The sequence below is a fragment of the Sus scrofa genome, chromosome 2 (assembly GCF_000003025.6).
Source record: "Sus scrofa isolate TJ Tabasco breed Duroc chromosome 2, Sscrofa11.1, whole genome shotgun sequence".
Taxonomy (NCBI): Eukaryota; Metazoa; Chordata; class Mammalia; order Artiodactyla; family Suidae; genus Sus; species Sus scrofa.
The window spans coordinates 61,127,337-61,147,717 of record NC_010444.4 but is presented as its reverse complement, the minus strand read 5'-3'; the positions used below and the strand labels follow the sequence as shown (position 1 = coordinate 61,147,717).

General features: G+C 47.0%; 2 protein-coding genes across 19 annotated transcripts in view; both read right to left on the bottom strand.

Moving 5' to 3' along the window:
* The window catches only part of EPS15L1 (epidermal growth factor receptor pathway substrate 15 like 1), a 104,077-nt gene extending 95,410 nt beyond the window's left edge, over window positions 1–8,667 (bottom strand). For 15 of the 17 annotated variants that reach the window (XR_002341604.1, XM_013994629.2, XM_021083592.1 and 12 more), the window contains exon 1: window positions 8,565–8,666. Coding sequence is in view for 15 of the 17 variants with exons in the window: in XM_013994629.2 (XP_013850083.2) it covers window positions 8,565–8,651 (87 nt within the window). In the remaining 2 variants the exon portion in view is untranslated. Of the gene's footprint in view, window positions 1–8,564 lie in introns of all 17 variants that reach the window. The other 2 variants (XM_003123481.5, XM_021083593.1) reach the window with 2 other exon arrangements.
* The window catches only part of CALR3 (calreticulin 3), a 30,754-nt gene continuing 22,030 nt past the window's right edge, over window positions 11,658–20,381 (bottom strand). The window contains exons 6-10 of one of the 2 annotated variants that reach the window (XM_021083585.1): window positions 18,556–18,663; window positions 18,342–18,473; window positions 16,991–17,083; window positions 13,568–13,739; window positions 11,658–11,696 (exon numbers count right to left, since the gene is read on the bottom strand). In XM_021083585.1, coding sequence (XP_020939244.1) covers window positions 13,596–13,739; window positions 16,991–17,083; window positions 18,342–18,473; window positions 18,556–18,663 — 477 coding nt within the window. In that variant the 3' untranslated portion in view covers window positions 11,658–11,696; window positions 13,568–13,595. Of the gene's footprint in view, window positions 11,697–13,467; window positions 13,740–16,990; window positions 17,084–18,341; window positions 18,474–18,555; window positions 18,664–20,381 lie in introns of those variants that run through there. The other variant, XM_003123473.4, reaches the window with a different exon arrangement.

Sequence of the window (20,381 nt, the reverse complement as noted above, 5' to 3'; positions counted from 1 at the left end):
GTTTAAGTCTCCAAGTGAGAGGCCTCATCATCAAGCTTTTTTCCTGTTTAGTTTTCACTCTTTAAAAACAACTTGGGAGTTCCCGCCGTGGAACAGTGGGCTGAGAATCCAACTGCAGCAGCTTGGATTGCTGCAGAAGTGCAGGTTAGATCCTCGGCCCAGTGCAGTGGGTTAAAGAATCCACCACTGCAGCTGTGGCTCAGATTCAATCCCTGGTCTGGGAATGTCCACATGCCGTGCGGGTAGTCATAAGCAAAAAAAAAAAAAAAAAAAAAAAAAAAAAAAAGTCTGAAAGAAGACAGTTTTCTTTTCCACTGAGAGTGTAAAACTGAAAAGCCATCCTATATGGATTAAGAAAAGCCAATTTTCTATGGATCAACAGGCATGCTTGTTACTGTCACTAGTAAATCAGAGCACCCTTCCCATATCCTCTTCTAGCAGAAGTGAAGAAACATCGGGAGCCCTGAGGAGGGGTGGGGACCTGGCCGTCATGATGCTGGCCCAGGGACTGGGGTGGGGGTGGGGTGCCCTGACTTTCATCACCAGCAGAATGGGTGCCTGCTTCTTCACCCAGGACACAAAATACGAAATATTCCCACCAATCGAGTATAATCAAGGGTTAGCTAGAGAGAGACTGCACTACTGGCTGCTATTCAGAGCGTGCAGCTATCAATCAACAGCTGACTATCACCTGCCTGCTTCAGAGCTGGGGACACAGCAGGGACAGAGGCACGCCTGCCCTCTAGGAGACTAGAGCGTGGCATCCACAGAAACCTCAGAGTTCTAAAAGCTGGGGCCAATCCAGGCACCCCCACCTCCCTGGGAGACCTGAAACCAGTCATTTTTTTACCTCTCCCGCTTCTCAGTTTCCTTGTTCATAAATAAGCACAAGGATGATGACAATGACATCTCCCTAATGGGGAGTCAATGGTGAATGGGCACAAAGTGAGTGTCTAACCATACTCCCTCACTTCTAGGCAAGACCTGTGCCCCAAATCTCTCTCCAGCCCCACTCCAGGAAAGCCCAGGTGATCAGAGTCCAGGAAAGGGGGCTCTGACTGGGTTGGGGGGTGGGAGGGGCAATCTATAGAGTAGGGTGCAGCGGCGCTGGAGGGCAGCCAGCCCGGATGGCTGCACACCTCTGCTTCTTCCAGTCCTACAGGACCAGAGGAGGGAAAAGAAAAAAGGGAGGTTGCAGGTCCCCTCCTCCCTCTCTCCCAGTGGAGGCATTTTGCTCCACCTCTGCGAGCTGCCACCTGACCTCCATGAGGATGTCTGTCACAGGTGTCCTGATCAGCCATGCGCCTGGGAGCCCAGCTCCAGTTGAGCCAATAGAAGGGTGGGTGCTCAGTTTACTCATCTTAGGCCTCAGTCAGCACACAGTAGGTGCTCAGTAAATGGAACCTGGTGGTATCCCAGACACATGGGTTGCCCCTCAATGTCTGGCCCAGCCTGGAGTGCCTGCTGTGAAGGTGATAAGTCTGGTCTCAACTGACACACAGCTACCACTGGTACCACCCACCCACCCGGCTCCCAGGAAAGCTTGTCTGTGAGACTGTGCACACCACACCAATTCTTTCGCCTGCTTCCCACCTAGACTCAGAGAGCCCCTGTCCGACTAGCCAATCCACATATTCCTTTGATCACCAGCCCTTCTGCTCTTCTAGAAACAACCTCAAGCCAGGTTGCTCTTTATCACTTCAGGCCCATATCACGGCAAATGACTCTGAGCTAGTACCCAGCTCTGGGCACACCCTGTATAAGCAGTCAGACCATCTAAACTTCACTCCTCAAGAATCTGCCATTACTCCTAAACACCTCCCATAAAGTGAACCTGCCCTACCAGTCAGCCTTTAGTTCAATAGATGATTACTAGCACCTAGGGTACAAAATTAAAACAGGCATAGCCCCTGCCTTTGTGGACACAGTCAGGAAAGACCATCAATCAATATTCCCACCAGTAGAAAATTATAAGCTGGTATGTGGAAAATTACAGGTTATCCCCAGTGGCAGTAACAGAAAAGCTGGGCCAATTTGGTAGAGAAGTGAAGTGCAAGCTTAAATATAAAGAGGAGTAGGGGGAGTTCCCTTTGTGGCTCAGCAGTTAACGAACGTGACTAGGATCCATGAGGACGAGGGTTCAATCCCTGGCCTCGCTCAGTGGGTTAAGGATCCAGCATTGCCGTGAGCTGTGGTGTAGGTCACAGACATGGCTCAGGTCCCAAGTTGCTGTGGCTGTGGTGTAGGCCAGTGGCTGCAACTTCGATTCGACCCCTAGCCTGAGAACCTCTATATGCCATGAATGAGGCCCCCAAAATAAATTAATTAATTTAATTAAATAAAGAGGAATAGGGATTAACCACAGATGAAGGGGGAAAGAACACTTCAGAGAGGCCAAAATAGCATGTGCAAAGGCCCTGAGGCAAGAGACAATGTGCAAGCAACAGAAAGAAGGGCCTAGGAGCTGCAGGGCAGAGCAACAGATCTGGGAGGTACAGGATACAGAGGTGCTACATGCTGGATGAGGCAGAGGCCTGGCAGTCCACAGTCCACAGACAGTGATGGCCAGGCACCACCTTCACCTGTTCTCAGCCAATGTGTACAAGAGGAGGAGAACTGACTCTGCATCAGCCAGTCTAGAACACAGTCGGTAAACAGATTCTGCTATCAAGACTGCAACAATCCCACCCGGCAGGAAGAACCAGGCAGAAATCTAAGGAGACAGCTGTTTGTGGTCATCTATAACCTCTACTTCTCCCCAACAGCTCATGGCATTAAGAACTGGGACTGCCATGGGAGGCAAAACACTCTGCGCAGGAGCAGCCTTTGGGCTGCAAAGCGGGCAGATCTCCTTTCCTCCCCCACGTCTGCGTCAGCCACTCTCTGGGCAAGCAGAGAGCCTGTCAGTTCCCTTTGTCTCAGGGCAATTTGTAAGCCAGGCACAGACTCCTGTGTCCCATTTTACTAAGCCACCTTCTTCCCCTCAACCCTAAGTCACCCTAATTAAAAGCAAGACATGTACCCCAAAGTCCCAGCCCCAGCCTCACATTTGGCTCTCTGAGCTGCAGCTCCAGTTTCTCAGCTTCGGCTCATTCTGCTCTGCCTCTGTCTGAAAGGCCATGACTCCTCCCTTCCGAGGAGCCCCACAGCCCAGTCCAAATGCCCCTTCTCCTCCAAGCAGCCGTCTCCAACACACCCACGTGGAAGCAAGTCACCCACTCTCCTAAAGCTTGGACCACCCGAGGCCTGAGCCCCTCTGGCCTGAGAGAGTCCACCCTCCCTGTGGGCTGGACATGGCCCACTCATTCCACCCTCAGCCTCTGGAAGCACTGAGCACCTGCTCTAGCAGGAAAATCTGCTGATCCCTCATAAAGGTGAGGAAGAGGTCTCTCCATCTCCCCCTCTTCCTTCCAATAAGATAAAATTAAAACAATAAAATAAAAATGGAAACAAGTGATCTCTTCACCAGACTCCATAGTTCCTAATGATGAAGTAGCATGACCACTGTGGAAAAAACAAATGAGACCTCACACTATTCTATCCAAGACAGGAAACTACAGTGCAGTGCAAAGCCTGGGACCAGGGTCAGCATGAGCTTGTTGCATGCAACCTTTGGCAAGTGACGTAAGGTCTTTAGGCCTCAGTTTACCCCTTTGTAAAGCAAAGATAAGACTGACCAGTGATAAATGGATATGACTGGGAGTAAACAGAGTGGTCCACAACGCCTTTCCTATTTAGTCCTTGCAGCGGGGCAAGGCCTTCCCAGACCTCCAATTGTGCCATTCTCTGCTTTACACTTCTCACAGCGCAGACAGCATCACTGCACTATGTGTTTGCTCATTTCTGTACATCTAGGCCCCCTTCTTAGAACCTAAGATCCCAGGGCAGTCTTCAGGTGCACTGGTACATCCCACCATCCAGAAAGAACTAGACAAGAGAAGATGTCCAATAAATACTTTTGAATGAAGAGTGTGATACACAAATGAAGGCACTCTGAGTACACATCTGTCACTCTGAGGAACCCTTACACCTCCTGTTATGAGACAGGTAAAACAAGTAGAGTATTACTCCCAATTTGCAGCTAGGGAAACTGAGATGCAGAAAGTACTGCACAACTGAGACCCTGAAAGAATATCTGGGGACCCTAACATTGAAAAACAGGCACCCTGAAGTGCCCTCAAGTGATAATGGGGCTTGGAGGGCCATTTCAAGGAAGAAACCAAGTAGCCTTTCCAAGTGAGTGCTGGCTGCTCAGGGCAGATCGTGGGGGAGGGGACCAGAGAGCGCTCCCCTGGAGTGAGGCTAATGAAGTCCCTCTCACCTGTGTGGCAGTGGCCATGTCTGTCCACAAAGCCTGAGGCATCAGCAAGTAGACACTACAGCCAGTACATCTGATCAAACACAGTCACTGGCTTCTCCAATCAGTTGATCAGGATTAAGAACCAGGCAGGGAAAGTTGTTTTAAAGCTCAAAACTGGGGCAGAAGAAGCAAAATTTAGATGTTCTTGCTTGCCTGGGAGGCTTGTAGTCAACAAAAACCGGGCTGATGCAGGTCAAGATGACAGACAGAGCCAGGGAACTCTGGATCTTACAGGGTACTCAAATTTACTCTAAACCTGGCTCTCTACCCACCAATTTATATCACATTAGCAGTCTAGTACGATAGAGAAACTAGCAATTATTTTGGAGGAAAAAACAAGGGACAAAAAGGATAAACAAGTGTCTCAAGCACTGAGCCTTCATTCCAGACACATTTGCCGGGAGCTGCTGTGGGCGGGGTGCCCAGCGGGCCACCTAGAAGAGTGAAAAGAGCAAGGCACTGTGGGCAGACAGAAGTGGGTTCAACCCCAGCTCTGCACCCACCAACTAGAGACTTCAGCAAGTTACTTAATCTCTCTGGGTCTGTTTCCTGTTTGCAAAATGGGAATAAAAGCCTCTCACTTTTGAAAAGGGACACCCACTAAAAAGAAGCATATGACTAAGAAGGGAGGAAGGAAGATGGAACTCCTTGGGCACCAGGCAGACTCTAATTTGTCACTGAGCCCAACGCTTTTCTCCCATTACCATGTGCTCCCTGGGTCTGGGGGTGTCACAATAGAGACCCATGAAGGTACAAGAGACCCATTCAGGTAGGACTAAGGGAAGACCACCTAAGAGGCCTCAGAGAGAGCAGCCTCTGGGGCAGGTAGGATGCAGCAGAAGGTCAGAGCATGAGGTTCCAGGCATGCAGGGGGCAAGGGCAGAGGGTGTTAGAGTGCTCTGCACCAGAGGCAGGAAATGCACAGAAAGAAAGGATGCAAGCGGGAGAGGCTGAAATTTAGGAGAAGAAAGACAGTGAAGGCTAAGGGTAGACTACAGTGACAGACAAGTGTTGCAGAACTCCAGGAGGACCAGCCCCAAGAACAGGTCACTGGGGTTAAGGACATCAAGGTTGCCAGTAACCTACAAAAGCACACAGTACAAAGGGAGTAAGGGATACAGGTGCATTTCCAGGGTGGGCTGCAATTAAAGAGAGGTAGGCATGGTGGCTCAGTGGGTTAGGGGATCCGGCCTTGTCACTGCTGTGGTGTGGGTTCCATCCCTGGCCCAGAAACTTCTGCATGCCATGGGTGCAACCCAAAAAAAAAAAAAAGAGGAGAGGTTGAAGGGGGGCTGAGAGAAACATAAATCAATGAGATGTTGACGGAGGGGAAAAACCACTTCTAAAGGAAGAACCAGCTACTCCCAAATCAAAAAGATTTATATTCAGGGCCAGAGGAGACTATACAGGGAGAGAACGTCACATATGTGGCAGAGAGTAGGAAGCAGACCATGAAAGATGCTGACTGTTCTGGGGGCTGAGGAAAAACAGCCCACCCTCCACAAACCTACTGGCTACCTGCTTTACTCACTTTCAGCTGGCCATCCGTGTTCCAAGTATGCCCTACACCTCAATCCAACCAGATCACGGTATTCTACTCCAGCGGGCTCCCCACTGCCCCCAATCAGAAATTGTCCCGGAATTACAGTCATGCTCTCCCTGGAACTATCTGAGAATTCAGGGGAGGCCCTCAGCTTGGTGGGTCTCTGCCTCACCCCAGGATGAACAGGAACATATGGTGGAGCACTTCTCTTAACAGGTAAATGTTGACATAACTACTCAAGGAAGAAAATCTGGCCAGGCTATGATTCAACAAACACAGAGGAAAAGGAACAGGAAAAAGTATACCAGTCAGCGACTTCAACTTGTCAGAGACCAACTCTTACAACTCCTCCTTTGACTTCGCTCCCATTGCCAGGGCCCAGACCCCAGGCCACAGGTAGAGAAGAAAAGCCACCTGCCATGGTGCTGGGTGGTGCAACTCACTGGTCCCTGCTTCATGGGTTTACCTGACACCCCCGGGGTACTGAGCACAGAGTCAGGGATGCTGAGTAAGAGGCCTGTGCCTGGTCTAACAGGGGCACAGACACCTGTAGACCATGACTGGTGCTCATGGTGGTGTGGGGGAGACATACTGCTGAGGGGAGAGGGGCTACTTTTGACAGGTAACCAGCAAAGGTCTCTGGGAAGAGTGACATTTGCTCCGCCTCCTGCAGAGAGCCAGGCACTGGCAGCACCAAGGGAAGAAACAGGGAAGAGTGCTTCAGGAAGAAAGCACGACCCACAGGACATCACAAGGACAGAAAGAGCTTAGACCATGGGCGGAAGGACTAGAAAAGCCACAACTATGGCCACAGCGTGGGGGCAAAAGGCAGGAGAGGCTGGCAGCCGCCTGACCAGCAGGGATTCCTGGGGAGGGACTGGGATTTTATTTTAAAAGGTTCTAAGCGGTCAATCACATGATCTGATTCAGGTTTTCATACCTTACCTCACAGTACCAAATCACTGCCTTCCTCTAAAGCTAATCCTTCATCAGTAAAATAAGAACCCCCTCTCTTTGCTGTGTGGATAAGGGTGAACATGTTAGAACTCATTTAATAAACCCTAAAGCACTCAACGTTAGCAATTGTCATCAAACTTCAAATTAAAACAAGAGTCAAAACGTGGTAAGTTTTAAAAAACAGTAGCATTTCCTCATTAAATGAGCCTAAGTGAATTTCGCATCCCCCCCCCAACTGCACCAATTGGCTGTTAATACCCAACCTCTGGGGGGTACTGAACAGTTTAGAGAGTGCTTTCATATGTTACAAGAACTTGTTAATTAATAACTATCGGTCTTTAGCTTTTAATTTAGTAACAGTGTTACAAATTTGCTAGTTTTGGCAATATTTAGCAAGTAAGCAAGTCAGTCTCTTCCCATCAGCTGAGGCATCACATCAACCTGCAAGGGCTCTCCTGGGATTTGGCATTCTCACTGCTGTAATCTCTATTCCCAAATGTCCAAATCTGCCAGGGAATGAAATAATGATTATAATTAGAGGATCACTGAGTGCTTCCGATGTGCCAGGCACTGTTCTAAGCACTTTACATGCTTAATCTTCAAGTGATCCCGATATATTTATATATATATATATATATATATATATATATTTTTTTTTTTTTTTTTTCCCATTTTCCAAATGAGGTGGCTGAGGCATGGAGCGGTTAAGAGCTCTGTCCAAGGACACTTAGAGGAATAAGCCCTGGAGCCAAGATCTAAACACAAGATAATTGTGAGCCTGTGTTCCCATTCTTAATCTAAATGCTGTGCTAGATAATTCTAGCAAAGAGCATGTAATACGGTGTTCGGTACTACACAAGATATTCAGCAAATAAAGGCAGGATATAGGTAGCCTCCAGTTCCCACGAAAGTGTCACCTCCATGAGAGCAGCGACCTTGTTGGTCTGGATTACTGCTGCGCTCCCAGCACCTGGCCAGAGACACATCTGACGGGTGGATAAATGAATGAACGTCCCTCCCAGAAGGCAGGGCTGCCTGCGCATGGCTCTTTTTTTGCACGTCTGTGTCTCGCCACTGATACTGCCCCTTAGTAAGAGTGTGAGGCTGATCTGAGGGCACTGCAAGATGCCCAGAGACTTGCGACCCCCCAACCCCACCCCACTCCCAGCTTTCGCAGCGCAAAGGTGGAGGAAGCAGCTCCCAAAGGGAAAAAGAGATGAGTCTGGGATCGCACTGCTAGCGGGTCCTGGCTCTGGCGGGGCTCAGAACTCCACCGCGGAGAAGACATTGGCCACCCGGACGCTGGGACCGGGCAGGAGACAAAGACCCGCGGGGCCTCCGCACCCGCAGAAACGTTCGCTCCCCTAGCCCACCTCCCCGGGAGGCAGCCCAATGCTACCGTGCATCACCTGGCCTGGACGCTGCGGAGGAGGCCAGGCCCCAGGCGGAACAGACAAGCGCTGCGGCTCCATCAGCCGGGTCGCCGCCCGTAGAGGGTCGCTCGGGTGCGAGAGGCCGCAGGCGGGACCAGCCTGTCACCTTCAGGACCGCCCGCCCACTCGCCCGCCCTCTGCCGAGGCCCCTACAAAGCCCGAGCCGCCGCCGCCGCCCAGCTGGGCCTCTACGCGCTTCGGCTTCTCCGCGGTGTCTGCCTCGCGCCCCGCACAGCCGCGCCTCACCCCCGCCAGCCCGCCCGGTCCGTACCTGCTGGGAGAGAGGGATGAGCGGGGCCGCCATCTTCCCGCGGACTCGGGTTCCGAGCGCCGGGGGAAACGGGGCGGGGCCGCGCATGCGCTCTGGTGCGAGGGGCGGTGCGCGCGCAGCCGGGCCGGGGAGGGCGGGGCCAAAGGAGGGCGGTGCACGCTCAGTCGAGCAGTGAAGGGGTGGGGATGGAGGGTGGGGCCGCGCGCTTTGCCCCAGCTGGAGGGGGCGGGGCCTGGGAGGCCCGCGGGCCAGGGGACCCCTGAGGAGTACTCTCTGTGCTCCTTCACCCCCTTTCTCCTGGATTCTTGGCTAGTTAGCCACAGTCTCTCCCCTCTCCAGTTCTTTGCCGATTGCGCTCTCTTCTAGGTATTTCCCACTGCCATGCGCCTGGCGAAGCCCTGGTAGTCGCCCATTCGGCAGAGGGTCGGGACCCTCGCACTGTCCAACGAGGCGCCTCGTTCCTAGGATAGCTGGGGGAAGGTATCTGCGTATGTTACAATATGGGTCTGCCCCCTTAGGGCTTCGGCTAAACTAGATTGCAGTATTTTAACCTCTCTGTGCTGCAGCAGCACCCTGGACGCCTAGGATTATTTCCCAGCTGCCACTTCGTAGTTGTGTGACCTTGGAAGTCATTTAAGTAGTCTCCCTGCATCCCCAGTCCCCTCTTTTGAAAAGAGAGAATGGTAATATATGTTGGCTCTTGTTGCACCTCTATGCCTCACACTATGCCCTGCACAGGGCAAGCACCTGAGTTTGCTGGAGAACACCAATGGAGAGGATTTATTTGCTTAGACATGTTTAGCCTTTCTTTGCTGCAGACATCCACTCATCTGTGGCTGGTTTCCACTAAAAGAATGAGGAAAGAATGTTCCGCTGGGTAGCTAGCCATTGTGTCACAAGGTTTCTTTAGCACAAGTCAGCTTCCCCTTACCTGGTCTCTCCTGTGATGGTGGCACAGTAAATCTGGGTGGGCACCTTTTCTCAGGTGGGCAAGCTGGAAGGCTGTATGATCTTGGGATGGTGGGGGCACAGCTTCTTATTCCCCTCCATTCTGGAGTCTCACAAGCTACTTGCTCCAGTATCTTCAGCAACTTGGTGTACCTCATGCCTTTCAGATGAGCACAGTGTGCTTTGTAATTCATTCAACAGCTATTCACTGTCAAATGCTCACTAAGCACCTCTGGCCTCAGCACAGGGGCTCCATTGCTGGGCCAGGCAGAGCTGGTCTCACCCTGGAGCTGCCCAGGTGGTTCATTAAACAGACTGGCTTCCGATTCTGATTTACAGATCTGGATAGGGCCTAGGATATTTGCATTCCTAACAAATCCCCAGGAGATGCTGCTGGTCCCAAGCCCCACATTGTGAGAACCACTGGTCTAGAGGAAAGAAACAGACATCAAATAATCACATGAGGAAACAGATGACTATAAATAGTGATGAGTGCTACAGAGTAGTCCAAAGGAGTGACACTTGAAGGTTGAGGGTGCATGCAGTGACAGAGAGGGCTGAGGACCATCACAAGCAGAAAGAGATAAGGTGTGGTGAGAGTTCCACCTGGCCTGCAGCAGAGTGGCCTGGGATTACCTCTCCCCCAGACAGGGTTGTGGTCTGTGCAAGTGGGTTGGAGAAGGAATTTCCAGCAGGGCAGGTGAAGAGAAAGAAGGCTTTATTGAGATAACAGACAATGCAAGTGCAGCGGGACAACTTCCTAATGGTCAGGGAGAGCCGACCCCAAAGAGAAAGAAGAGTTTGAGAGCTTGAGCAGAGCTTGAGCGTGGGTTCACATAAAGGCAGCTGACCTTGGCCAAGTTCCTTACCCTCTCTTCCTCTACATCCCTGTTTCTGAAATGGAGATGAGGGCACAGATTGATGATATAGGCAGAGATAAATGGGTGATGGTGCCTAGAATAAATAATGCCTGGTGCATAGTAGCACTGTGTGTTCTTATTATGTGGTGGTTTACGTTGATAATGGTCATGATTGAGTCTGAACCACCCCTGCCCTCCAGGCCTCATCCCTGCTGCCATTTTCTCAGCACAGGTGCCAGGTGGGACCATTTCTCCAGGCTGTCACAGGCTGAGTGGAAACAACCATCACCCAGACTGAGTTGAGAGTCCTGTTGTTTATGGATTCTCCAGAAGATTCTGGGTGTTTGGCAGAAATACACAGTGTTGTGGTCTGTCTTTATAACCCAGGGAGAAAGAAGGGGTCTTACAGTATACCTGCTGACCTGCTGATAGGTTAGTGGCACATAAAGCCCCTAGAGGGGCAGGGTGAGGAGTGTCCACATACCTTTCATGGTAGGGGGTAGGAAGGAGTAGGCCAGGTTGTTCAAGGTGGGGGAAGGGGCATTACAAAGAGAAGGGTGGGGTGATGAATAGGGTCTGGTAATTCTTGTCTTGGCCAGAGGCTTTGCGCTGTATCTCCTTGAAGAGACCTTGAAGTCCGACAGGCAATGATCAACTATCCTGGGGCCTCTTTCACCAGAGTCTAGAGCTGCACCGCCCAACACAGTGGCCACTTGCCACATATGGCTATGTAAGTTTAAAAAATTTAAATTAATTAAATAAAATTTAAAATGTTTTCCTCCATAGAAGGTACAACACCAAGAGCAAACCCTAATGTAAAGTACGAACTCTGGGTGATAATCATTTATTCCGTGTAGGTGCACCAATTGTGACAAATGTACCACCACCCTATGGGATGTCGTTGGGAAGGAAGGCTGTGCAGGTGTGGGAACAGGTGGTGTAGGAGAACTCTTTCTACTTTCTGCTTAGTTTTGCTATGAACCTAAAACTGCTCTAGACAATGAAGTGTATTCATTTTTTTAAAAATGTATTCCTCAGTCCCACCAGCCACATTTCAAGGGCTCACATGTGCTGGTGGCTACTGTATTGACCAATACAGATGAGGACCATCTCCATCTTCACAGGAAGTTCTCCAGGGCATTGCTGCTCCAGAAGATGAGTTCTGCATGGTCTGAGCTAGTCCGACCTATCTTTTTTTTTTTTTTTAACTTTCCCTTTTTTGGCTGTACTCGCAGCATATGGAAGTTCCCAAGCTGGGAATCAAACCAGCATCACCCCAGAGACAATGCCAGATCCTTAATCCACTGCACCACAGCAGGAACTCCTTTTTTTAAAAAAAAAATAAAATAAAATACAGTTGATTTACAATGTTGTGGTAGTTTCTGTTGTACAGTACATTAATTCAGTTATATATTTTTTTTCAATTACAATTACAAGATATTGAATATAGTTCCCTGCGATATACAGTGGTACCTTGTTACTTATCTATTTTATATATAGTAGTGTGTTAATCCCAAACTCCTAATTTTTCCCTTCCCCACCCCCTCTTTCTCCTTTAGTAACCATAAGTTTGTTTTCCATGTCTGTGAGTAGCCTGACCCATCTTTGGACAATTGTTTCTGGCATTTTCTCTTGAGGTCTAGCATTGCTTCTTCCCTCATCAATTTCTCACCTTATTCAGAGATTAAAGAGATGCGGGGTGTTTGAATCCCACCCCTGCACTTCCAGGGACTGAGTCTTTATAGTTTCTGAGATTCATAACCCCTAACAAACTGGGAAGACCCATGTGACCATCAGCCAAAAAAGTTCAAGGCTGAGGTCTGCCAACTTTGACCAAAGCCAGGACAAAGCTTGCCAGACCTTCACTTCCTGGCCAGACTTTTCACCCTGATCATCTATCAATATATATGTAATTTCCAATTTTATTTGGCTTATTTATAATATCACTAAATTGCACATTCCTGGTGTCCTAAATGTGATTATTTCCAATACAAATTTCTGTGTGGAAACAGATCTCTTCCAAACAGAAGCTTTTTTTTTTTTTTTGCAAAGCACGTCATTTGATTTAAGGGGAAAAATTAAACTGAGAAGTAATCACTATTTTCGCTTGAGAGAATGGATTTCGTTCCTCTGTCTTACAAAAAACTAATGGCCATGGAAGTGGGTCACAGAGTGCGGAAAAAAAATCAGCTTCTTTGTAGAATGTTAAACGTCTGTGCACAAGGCCCAGGTTTTCCAGAATAACCAGAGCACAAGTGAAGCATGCAAAACCTTTCCAGGCCAAGGATGCTGCATAAAGATTCCATATTGGAAAAGTTTCAGATGTGTTATTATAGTCATTTACAACCTGAAAAAATAAAGCATCATTTCTCCTTTTTAACGTAAGTTTTACCACCTTTTATTTATAAAATATTTGGGGGGGCTAAGAAAAGAGCATCTTGGAGTTCCTGTCATGGCTCAGTGGTTAACGAACCTGACTAGTATCCATAAGGACGAGGGTTCAATCCCTGGCCTTGCTCAGTGGGTTAAGGATCCAGCATTGCAGTGAGCTGTGGTGTAGGTCACAGATTTGGCTTGGATTCTGAGTTGCTATGGCTGTGGCGTAGGCCGGCAGCTGCAGCTCCAGTTCAGCCCCTAGCCTGGGAACCTTCATATGCTTCAGGTATGGCCTAAATAGACAAAAGACAAAAGAAAAGAGCATCTTATTTTTAGTTAGACACTCACCAGCCTATGGCTTCTTCCAGCCCTCAACTTTGTCCAGAGGAAACATCTCAGGGTACAGAGGGGCTCAGGAAAAATAAGACTGAGGAGTTTCCATCGTGGCGCAGTGGTTAACGAATCCGACTAGGAACCATGAGGTTGAGGGTTCGATCCCTGCCCTTGCTCAGTGGGTTAACGATCCGGCGTTGCCGTGAGCTGTGGTGTAGGTTGCAGACGCGGCTCGGATCCCGTGTTGCTGTGGCTCTGGTGTAGGCCAGTGGCTACAGCTCCGATTGGACCCCTAGCCTGGGAATCTCCATGTGCCGCGGGAGCAGCCCAAGACCAAGAAATATCAAAAAGACCAAAAAAAAAAAAAAAATAAGACTGACACCACCGAGAAGCACAGGAATATTTTTCAAAGAAAATTGGACATATGACCATGGATGTAGACATTTGAGCTTTTAAGTGTAGATTAAAGTAGAAATCAGGTTTTACCAGTCATCTTTATCTGGGGTGGGGATGACTAAAGTTCATTCCTCCTGTAGAATCTTCTGAAGTTATTTTCTTGCCCATTAAACCTGCCCATCTGAAAATCCTCCTCATCTTCCTCTCGGGCCTTCTTCACTTCTTCCTTGGCCTGTATGGCATCCATCTCCCTTTCTGGGTCCTGGAGAAAGAAACAAAGACCCTGGCAGCTGGGGATTATGCTTCCTGGGGGCTGATTGGTTGTCAGCCTGCAACCTGCCCCTGCCTCCTAGAAGCCTCCACACCAGCTGGGGTTGGCTCAAAAAGAGCCCCCAAGTCCTTTCTTACCACCTTTTATTTATAAAATAAGGTCCCAATTCCTGGAACCTATGTATGTAAACTTAGACATGTATGGGGAAAGGGTCTTCGCAGATATGATTAAATGAAGCATGTTGAGACAAGAGAATTATATTGGATTTAAGTGGGCCCTAAATTCCACCATGAGGTTCTCATAAGGAACAAGGAGAGGGAGGTTAGTTCCCATTGTGGCTCAGCAGGTTAAGAACCCAACACAGTGTCCATGAGAAGGCAGATTCGATTCCTGGCCTCAGTCAGTGGGTTAAGGATCCAGCGTTGCCATAAGCTGCAGTGTAGGTCACAGATGTGGCTTGAATCCAGCATTGCAGTGGCTGTAATGTAGGCCAGTAGCTGTAGCTCTGATCTGACTCTTCACCTGGGCATCTCCATATGCTGCAGGTGCAGCCCTAAAAAGGAAAAAAGAGAGAGAGTTAAACGTACACTATGCCCAAGAAAAATAAAAGCACATGTCCACACAAAAAACAATGTGCAAATTTTGTTTTGTAGGACCACACCTGTGGCATATGGAGGTTCCCACACTAGGGGTTGAATCAGAGCTACGGCTGCTGGCCTGTGCCACAGCCACAGCAACACCAGATCCAAGCCGGGTCTGCAACCTATACCACAGCTCACGGCAACGCCGGATCCTTAACTCACTGAGCAAGACCAGGGATCAAACCCACAACCTCATGGTTGCTAGTTGGATTAATTCCCGCTGCACCACGACAGGAACTCCCACCATGTGCAAATATTGATAGCAGCTTTGGTCATACTGTTAAAAATTGGAAACAATCCAAATGTCCATCAGCTGGTGAACAGATAAACTACTCAGTAATAAAAAGAATCAAACTGCTGACTGAATCCCAGTAGCATGGATGAATCTCGGAGACACTATGCTTGGTGAGAGAAACAGACTTAAAAAGACCCAGTACTATAATAAATGCTGGAGAGGGTGTGGAGAAAAGGAAAACTCTACATTGTTGGTGGGAGTATAAGTTGGTACAGCCACTGTGGAAAACAGTATGGAGTTTCCTTAAAAAGCTAAAAATAGAGCTGCCATACAATCCAACAATCCCATTCCTGGGCATATATCCAAACAAAACTATAATTCAAAAAGATGCACTCCTATGTTCATAGCAGCACTATTAACAATAACTGAGACATGGGAACAACCTAAATGTCCACTGACAGATAAATGGATTAAGAAGATGTGGTACATGTGCACAATGGAATACTACTCAGCCAAAAAGAATGAAATATTGCCACTTGTAGCAACAGGGATGGACCTAGAGATTCTCATATTAAGTGAAGTAATTCAGAAAGAGAAAGACAAATACCATATGATATCACTTTTGTGTGAATTCTAAAATATAACACAAATGAACTTATCTACAAAATAGAAACAGATGAACACACATAGAGAATAGACTTGTGGTTGCCAAGGGTGAGAAGGGGTGGGGGAGAGGGATGGACTGGGAATTGGAGTTAGTAGATGCAAACTATTCTACATAGAATGGATAAAAGAAGGTCCCTACTGTATAGCACAGGGAAATATATTCAATATCCTGTGATAAACCATAATGGAAAAGAATATAAAAATAAATAATTTTTAAATAAAAAGTAAAAAGGAATGTGAATATATACATATATATGTATATATATATGTATAACTGAAGCACTTTACTGTATGGCAGAAATTAACACAACATTGTAAACCAACTATACTTCAGTTAAAAAATAAATTTAAAAAAAGATCCCATACTATATGATTCCATTTATAAGACATTCTGAAAAGGCAAAACTATAGGAACATATGAGGACCTACTGTATAGCACAGAGAACTCTATTCAATATCTCATAATAATTACAGTGGAAAAGAATCTGAAAAATAAAATATTTTTATATATAGCATATATATTTAGTATATTTCTATGGCATAATACTACATATAGTATATATATGTACTATAAAGATACTAATATATATAAATATATATGCACATAAACTGAGTCTTTTTTTATGTACCTGAAACTAATACAACATTGTAAATCAACTATACTTCAATTACGATTGGACCCCTGGCCTGGGAACCTCCATATGCCACGAGTGGGACCCTAAAAGACAAAAAAAAAAAAAACTATACTTCAATTCTAAAGAAACTATAGAGACAGATATCAGGTCAGTGGTTGATGGCGTAGGGGAGGGCTAGGCTACAAAGAAACTTTTCTGGGGTGATGAAACTGCTCCATATCTTTATTTTTAGTGGTGATTTCACAACTAAATGGATTTGTCAGAATTCATAGAACTGTACTTTTACAGTATGTAAATTATACTTCAGTAAATCTGACTCATCAACAACTGACAGTAATACCAAGCATAGCCAAAGATGTGGCACAAGTGAAATTTTCATCCACTGCACAAGGAAATGTAAATAGGAGGACACATTGAAAACTGTTGGTGAAAGAACTTGTGACCCAGCCTGTCCACTCCTGGGCATGTATCCACTGAAAGACACGTACGAGAATGATGGGAACAGCTTTATCCATGGGACCACAGGCTGGAAGCATCCCAAAGCTGCATCCACAGAAGATGGATGCATACCTTCTGGAATATTCACAAAGTAAGAACAAGCTACCGCTGTATGCAAAAATACAAGTAGCCTTCACAACACTGCCTGAATGAATAAATAATGAGTGGTTCTATTTATATGAATTTCAAAAGGAGGTCAGATCCATCTGCACAGAAGGAAGAGTGGAACCAGCATTCCTTTGGGGGCGGGTGCTGGCTGGGAGGAAGCATGAAGAGGTTTCTGGAGCTCCGGTGACATTCTTTTTTTATTTTTAGTTTTTTGGCTGAGGCTCGCAGTGGCTTGAAGTGGGATCTCAGTTCCCAGACCAGGGATTGGACCAAGGCTGCAGCAGTGGAAGCACCTTAACCTAACCACTAACTACCAGGGAACTCCCTCTGGTGACATTCTTGATCTTGATCTGGGTCGGGTGCTTGTTAGTAAAAATTCATCCAGTCTCTCCCTATATGTGAGTCTCAAGTACAGAAATAAGTGAGTAATGAAAGAAAGCTTCATTGTGTTCATCGTACCTTGGTTTCACCCCAGGTGGCCTTGCCGAAGTTCTCGGCATACTCTTCATCATCTGTGATCAGGAAGTTATCGAAAATGGTTCCGGATCTCACCTGTGGATGAAAATGAGTTCTTCATTACTGATGCAAAAAAGGAAACTTTCTACAAAATGAACGGTTGTAATTTACTCAGTATGATCACAGTGATTAGCTGTCAAGAGTAGAACAGGCTGAAACCCTTTTCTACAACATCCATTCCTTCCAGGGCACTGGTGCTCAAACTTGGCTACATACTGTTTTAAAAACTCCTGATGGAACTCAGGAGTTCTGTGTCTTCATGGATACAGGGGAACCTGTGGTGTAGGTCACAGATTCGGCTTGGATCCCATGTTTCAGTGGCTGTGGTATAGGCTGGCAGCTGCAGCTCCAATTCGACCCCTAGCCTAGGAACTTCCATATGCCACACATGCAGCCCTAAAAAGCAACAAAACAAAACAAAACAAAAAACTCTGATGGATTCTGAAAAACTTAAGGTTAACAAAGGAGACAGGTGAGAAATGGACTGGGGGTTTAGGACCGGCATATGTATGCTGAGGTATATGGAATGATTGGCCAACGGGGACCTGCTATATAGCATGGGGAACGCTACTCAAAATTCTCTGATAATATAGGTGGGAAAAGAACCTGTAAGAGAATGTATATGTATGACAGAATCACTTTGTTGTACAGCAAAAATTATCACAACCTTGTAAATCAACTTTAATCAAACTTAAAAACAAAACAAAAAACTCCCGATGCCTGGTCTCACCCACCGGAGCTGCTAATTTAGCTGGTCAGAGGTCCAATCACGGCATCAAGACTTTGAAGAGCTCCCCAGTGATTCAAGCACTTGGAGATGTTTGAGAACCACTGATCAAGGACCTTCCTGTGCAAGGTGTGAGCCATCGATGGGCAGCACTGACACCACCCGGGAGCTTGCTGGGGATGTAGAACCTCAGGCTCCACCCTGGACCCACTATGACAGAATCTGCAATCTTATCCTAAAGCTGATGGGAGAGTTCCCTGGTGGTTCAGTGGGTTAAGGATCTAGTGTTGTCACGTGTTTTGGCTCTGCTTGCTGCTATGGCATGAGTTCAATCCCTCATGCCATGAGCATGGCAAAAAAAGGCTGATGGGCACTACAGGTCAGCTTCAAGCAAATTCCCAGGGGGCAGGGAGGCAGACAAGACATGCCCAAGGGCAGGAAGGATGTCCATTTTGTCCACAGCTAAATGCCTTGGGTCCAGGTAGGGGTGCCAGGTGCTTTGTGAATTAAGGACTTTGGGCCAAAGTTCAGAGTTGTTAAACTAAAGCACATTTAAAACCAAGTGACCTGCCAAAGCTCCAGTCCGATGGCACCAATATTCTCAAATTCTGAGAGATCATATTCCGTCAAATAGTTGGTGTGTTTCATCTTCTGATGGAGCCAAATATCTTTGTCTATACCTTCTGGTTTCAGGCCATCCTGCAACAACAAACCATATGTGGAGGTCCCCGGGGACTCTGCGGCGGGGAGAGGGGGGTGGCAGGAAGAGGACCCCATGTACCTGGTATGGAGGTTTCTGCAGCATAGGCGCCTGCCAGTCCCCATCCAGTTCGCTGTTCCAGTCGCTCGGCTTGCTGGCACCAGCATCCAGAAAATGCTTCTCCCAGTCCTTGAAATATGTGTGGGTTGCGGGGCGGGGGGGAAATAGATTCTCAGATTTGGGAAAGCAAACTCCTACTACCAAGACGCAGGGGCAGGCCTGTGACCTGGGTGGCACTTTTCCCCTCTCCTCAGCTTGGTGGTTGAAGGCCGGAGTGCTGGGGTGTCCAGTCTCACTGGGGGCTTCAGGACCACACACTGCCAGGTTTTTCTCCCTAACTCTCCATGTGATGACAGCACTCTTCCCGTGCTGTTGAGAAGAACAGCACTGTTGCAATAGTGGTCAAAGTTAAAGTGATGATGGGAGGAGGTGTCATATTTACTATTGGTTAGGTTAAGTCTGTCCTTCTACATTATGGTCATATATGGACTGTTCCAGAGAGAGGCTGGATAACTAAGGAATGTTTCAAGATTTACCTGAGGACTGCTGACTAGCAGGAGAAAAGCGGTTATGTTATTGAGTCCATATATATATATACACACACACTCACACTATACACACTATACACGTGTACAGTGTATATACATGTGTGTATAGTGCATATACACACACATATATACACTATACACCTATGTATGTATACATATATACACTATACACATGTGTACATATATATGTACACTATGCATATATACAAGTGTATAGTGTAAATATGTGTGTATATACGTATACATATATGTGTATATGTGTGTATATATGTACACACATATACATATATACGTGTGTATATTGTATATATATATACAATGTGTATATGTATGTACACATATACACATATATGTATATGTATACATGTATACACATGTGTACATGTCTACATATATACACTGTATAGTGTATATATATGTGTATATACACACCATACACATGTATATATACACATACATATACACTCACTTATACACACATTTATACACATGCATACATACATGCATATATACACACACACATATATATGTATATGACTTAGTATGTGTTGAATAAATATTTGTGGAATAAATGAATGGATAAGGAAAAAGTTGCTCTGGATTTATAACACAGATGAAGACATCAAAGCATAATAGTAGTATCCAAGGGTGATTTTTCTTTTAGAATAACCGAGAAATAGTAAAAGTGGCGCACTCAGACTGTGACTTCCCCAAGATACTCTAGAACTTCTCCACAATGGCTCCTGGGAGTCAATCACCTCTCCTATTGCTTTTCACCCTGACCCCAACTGGCAACCGATAAAGCACTCTTATGTTGGGATCCAGGAAACAATTACCTTTCAATCTGAGTAGCTGGCTCCTTATAATGGGGGAGGGGGGCATAAATCATAAAGCCATAAGGAACTACACTGTTTAAGAGATCACACAGCATTCGGAGTTCCCGTCGTGCTGCAGTGGTTAACGAATCCGACTAGGAACCATGAGGCTGCAGGTTCGATCCCTGCCCTTGCTCAGTGGGTTAAGGATCCGGCATCGCCGTGAGCTGTGGTGTAGGTCGCAGACGCGGCTCGGATCCTGCGTGGCTGTGGCTCTGGCTTAGGCTGGGGGCTACACCTCCGATTAGACCCCTAGCCTGGGAACATCCATATGCCGCAGGAGCGGCCCAAAGAAATAGCAAAAAGACAAAAAAAAAAAAAAAGAGATCACACAGCATTGAACATATTGACAGTTTGGAAACAAGCTTTCTTTCTCTCTTTCTCCCTTCCTTCCTTCTTTTCTTTCTTGTCCACACTGTGGCAT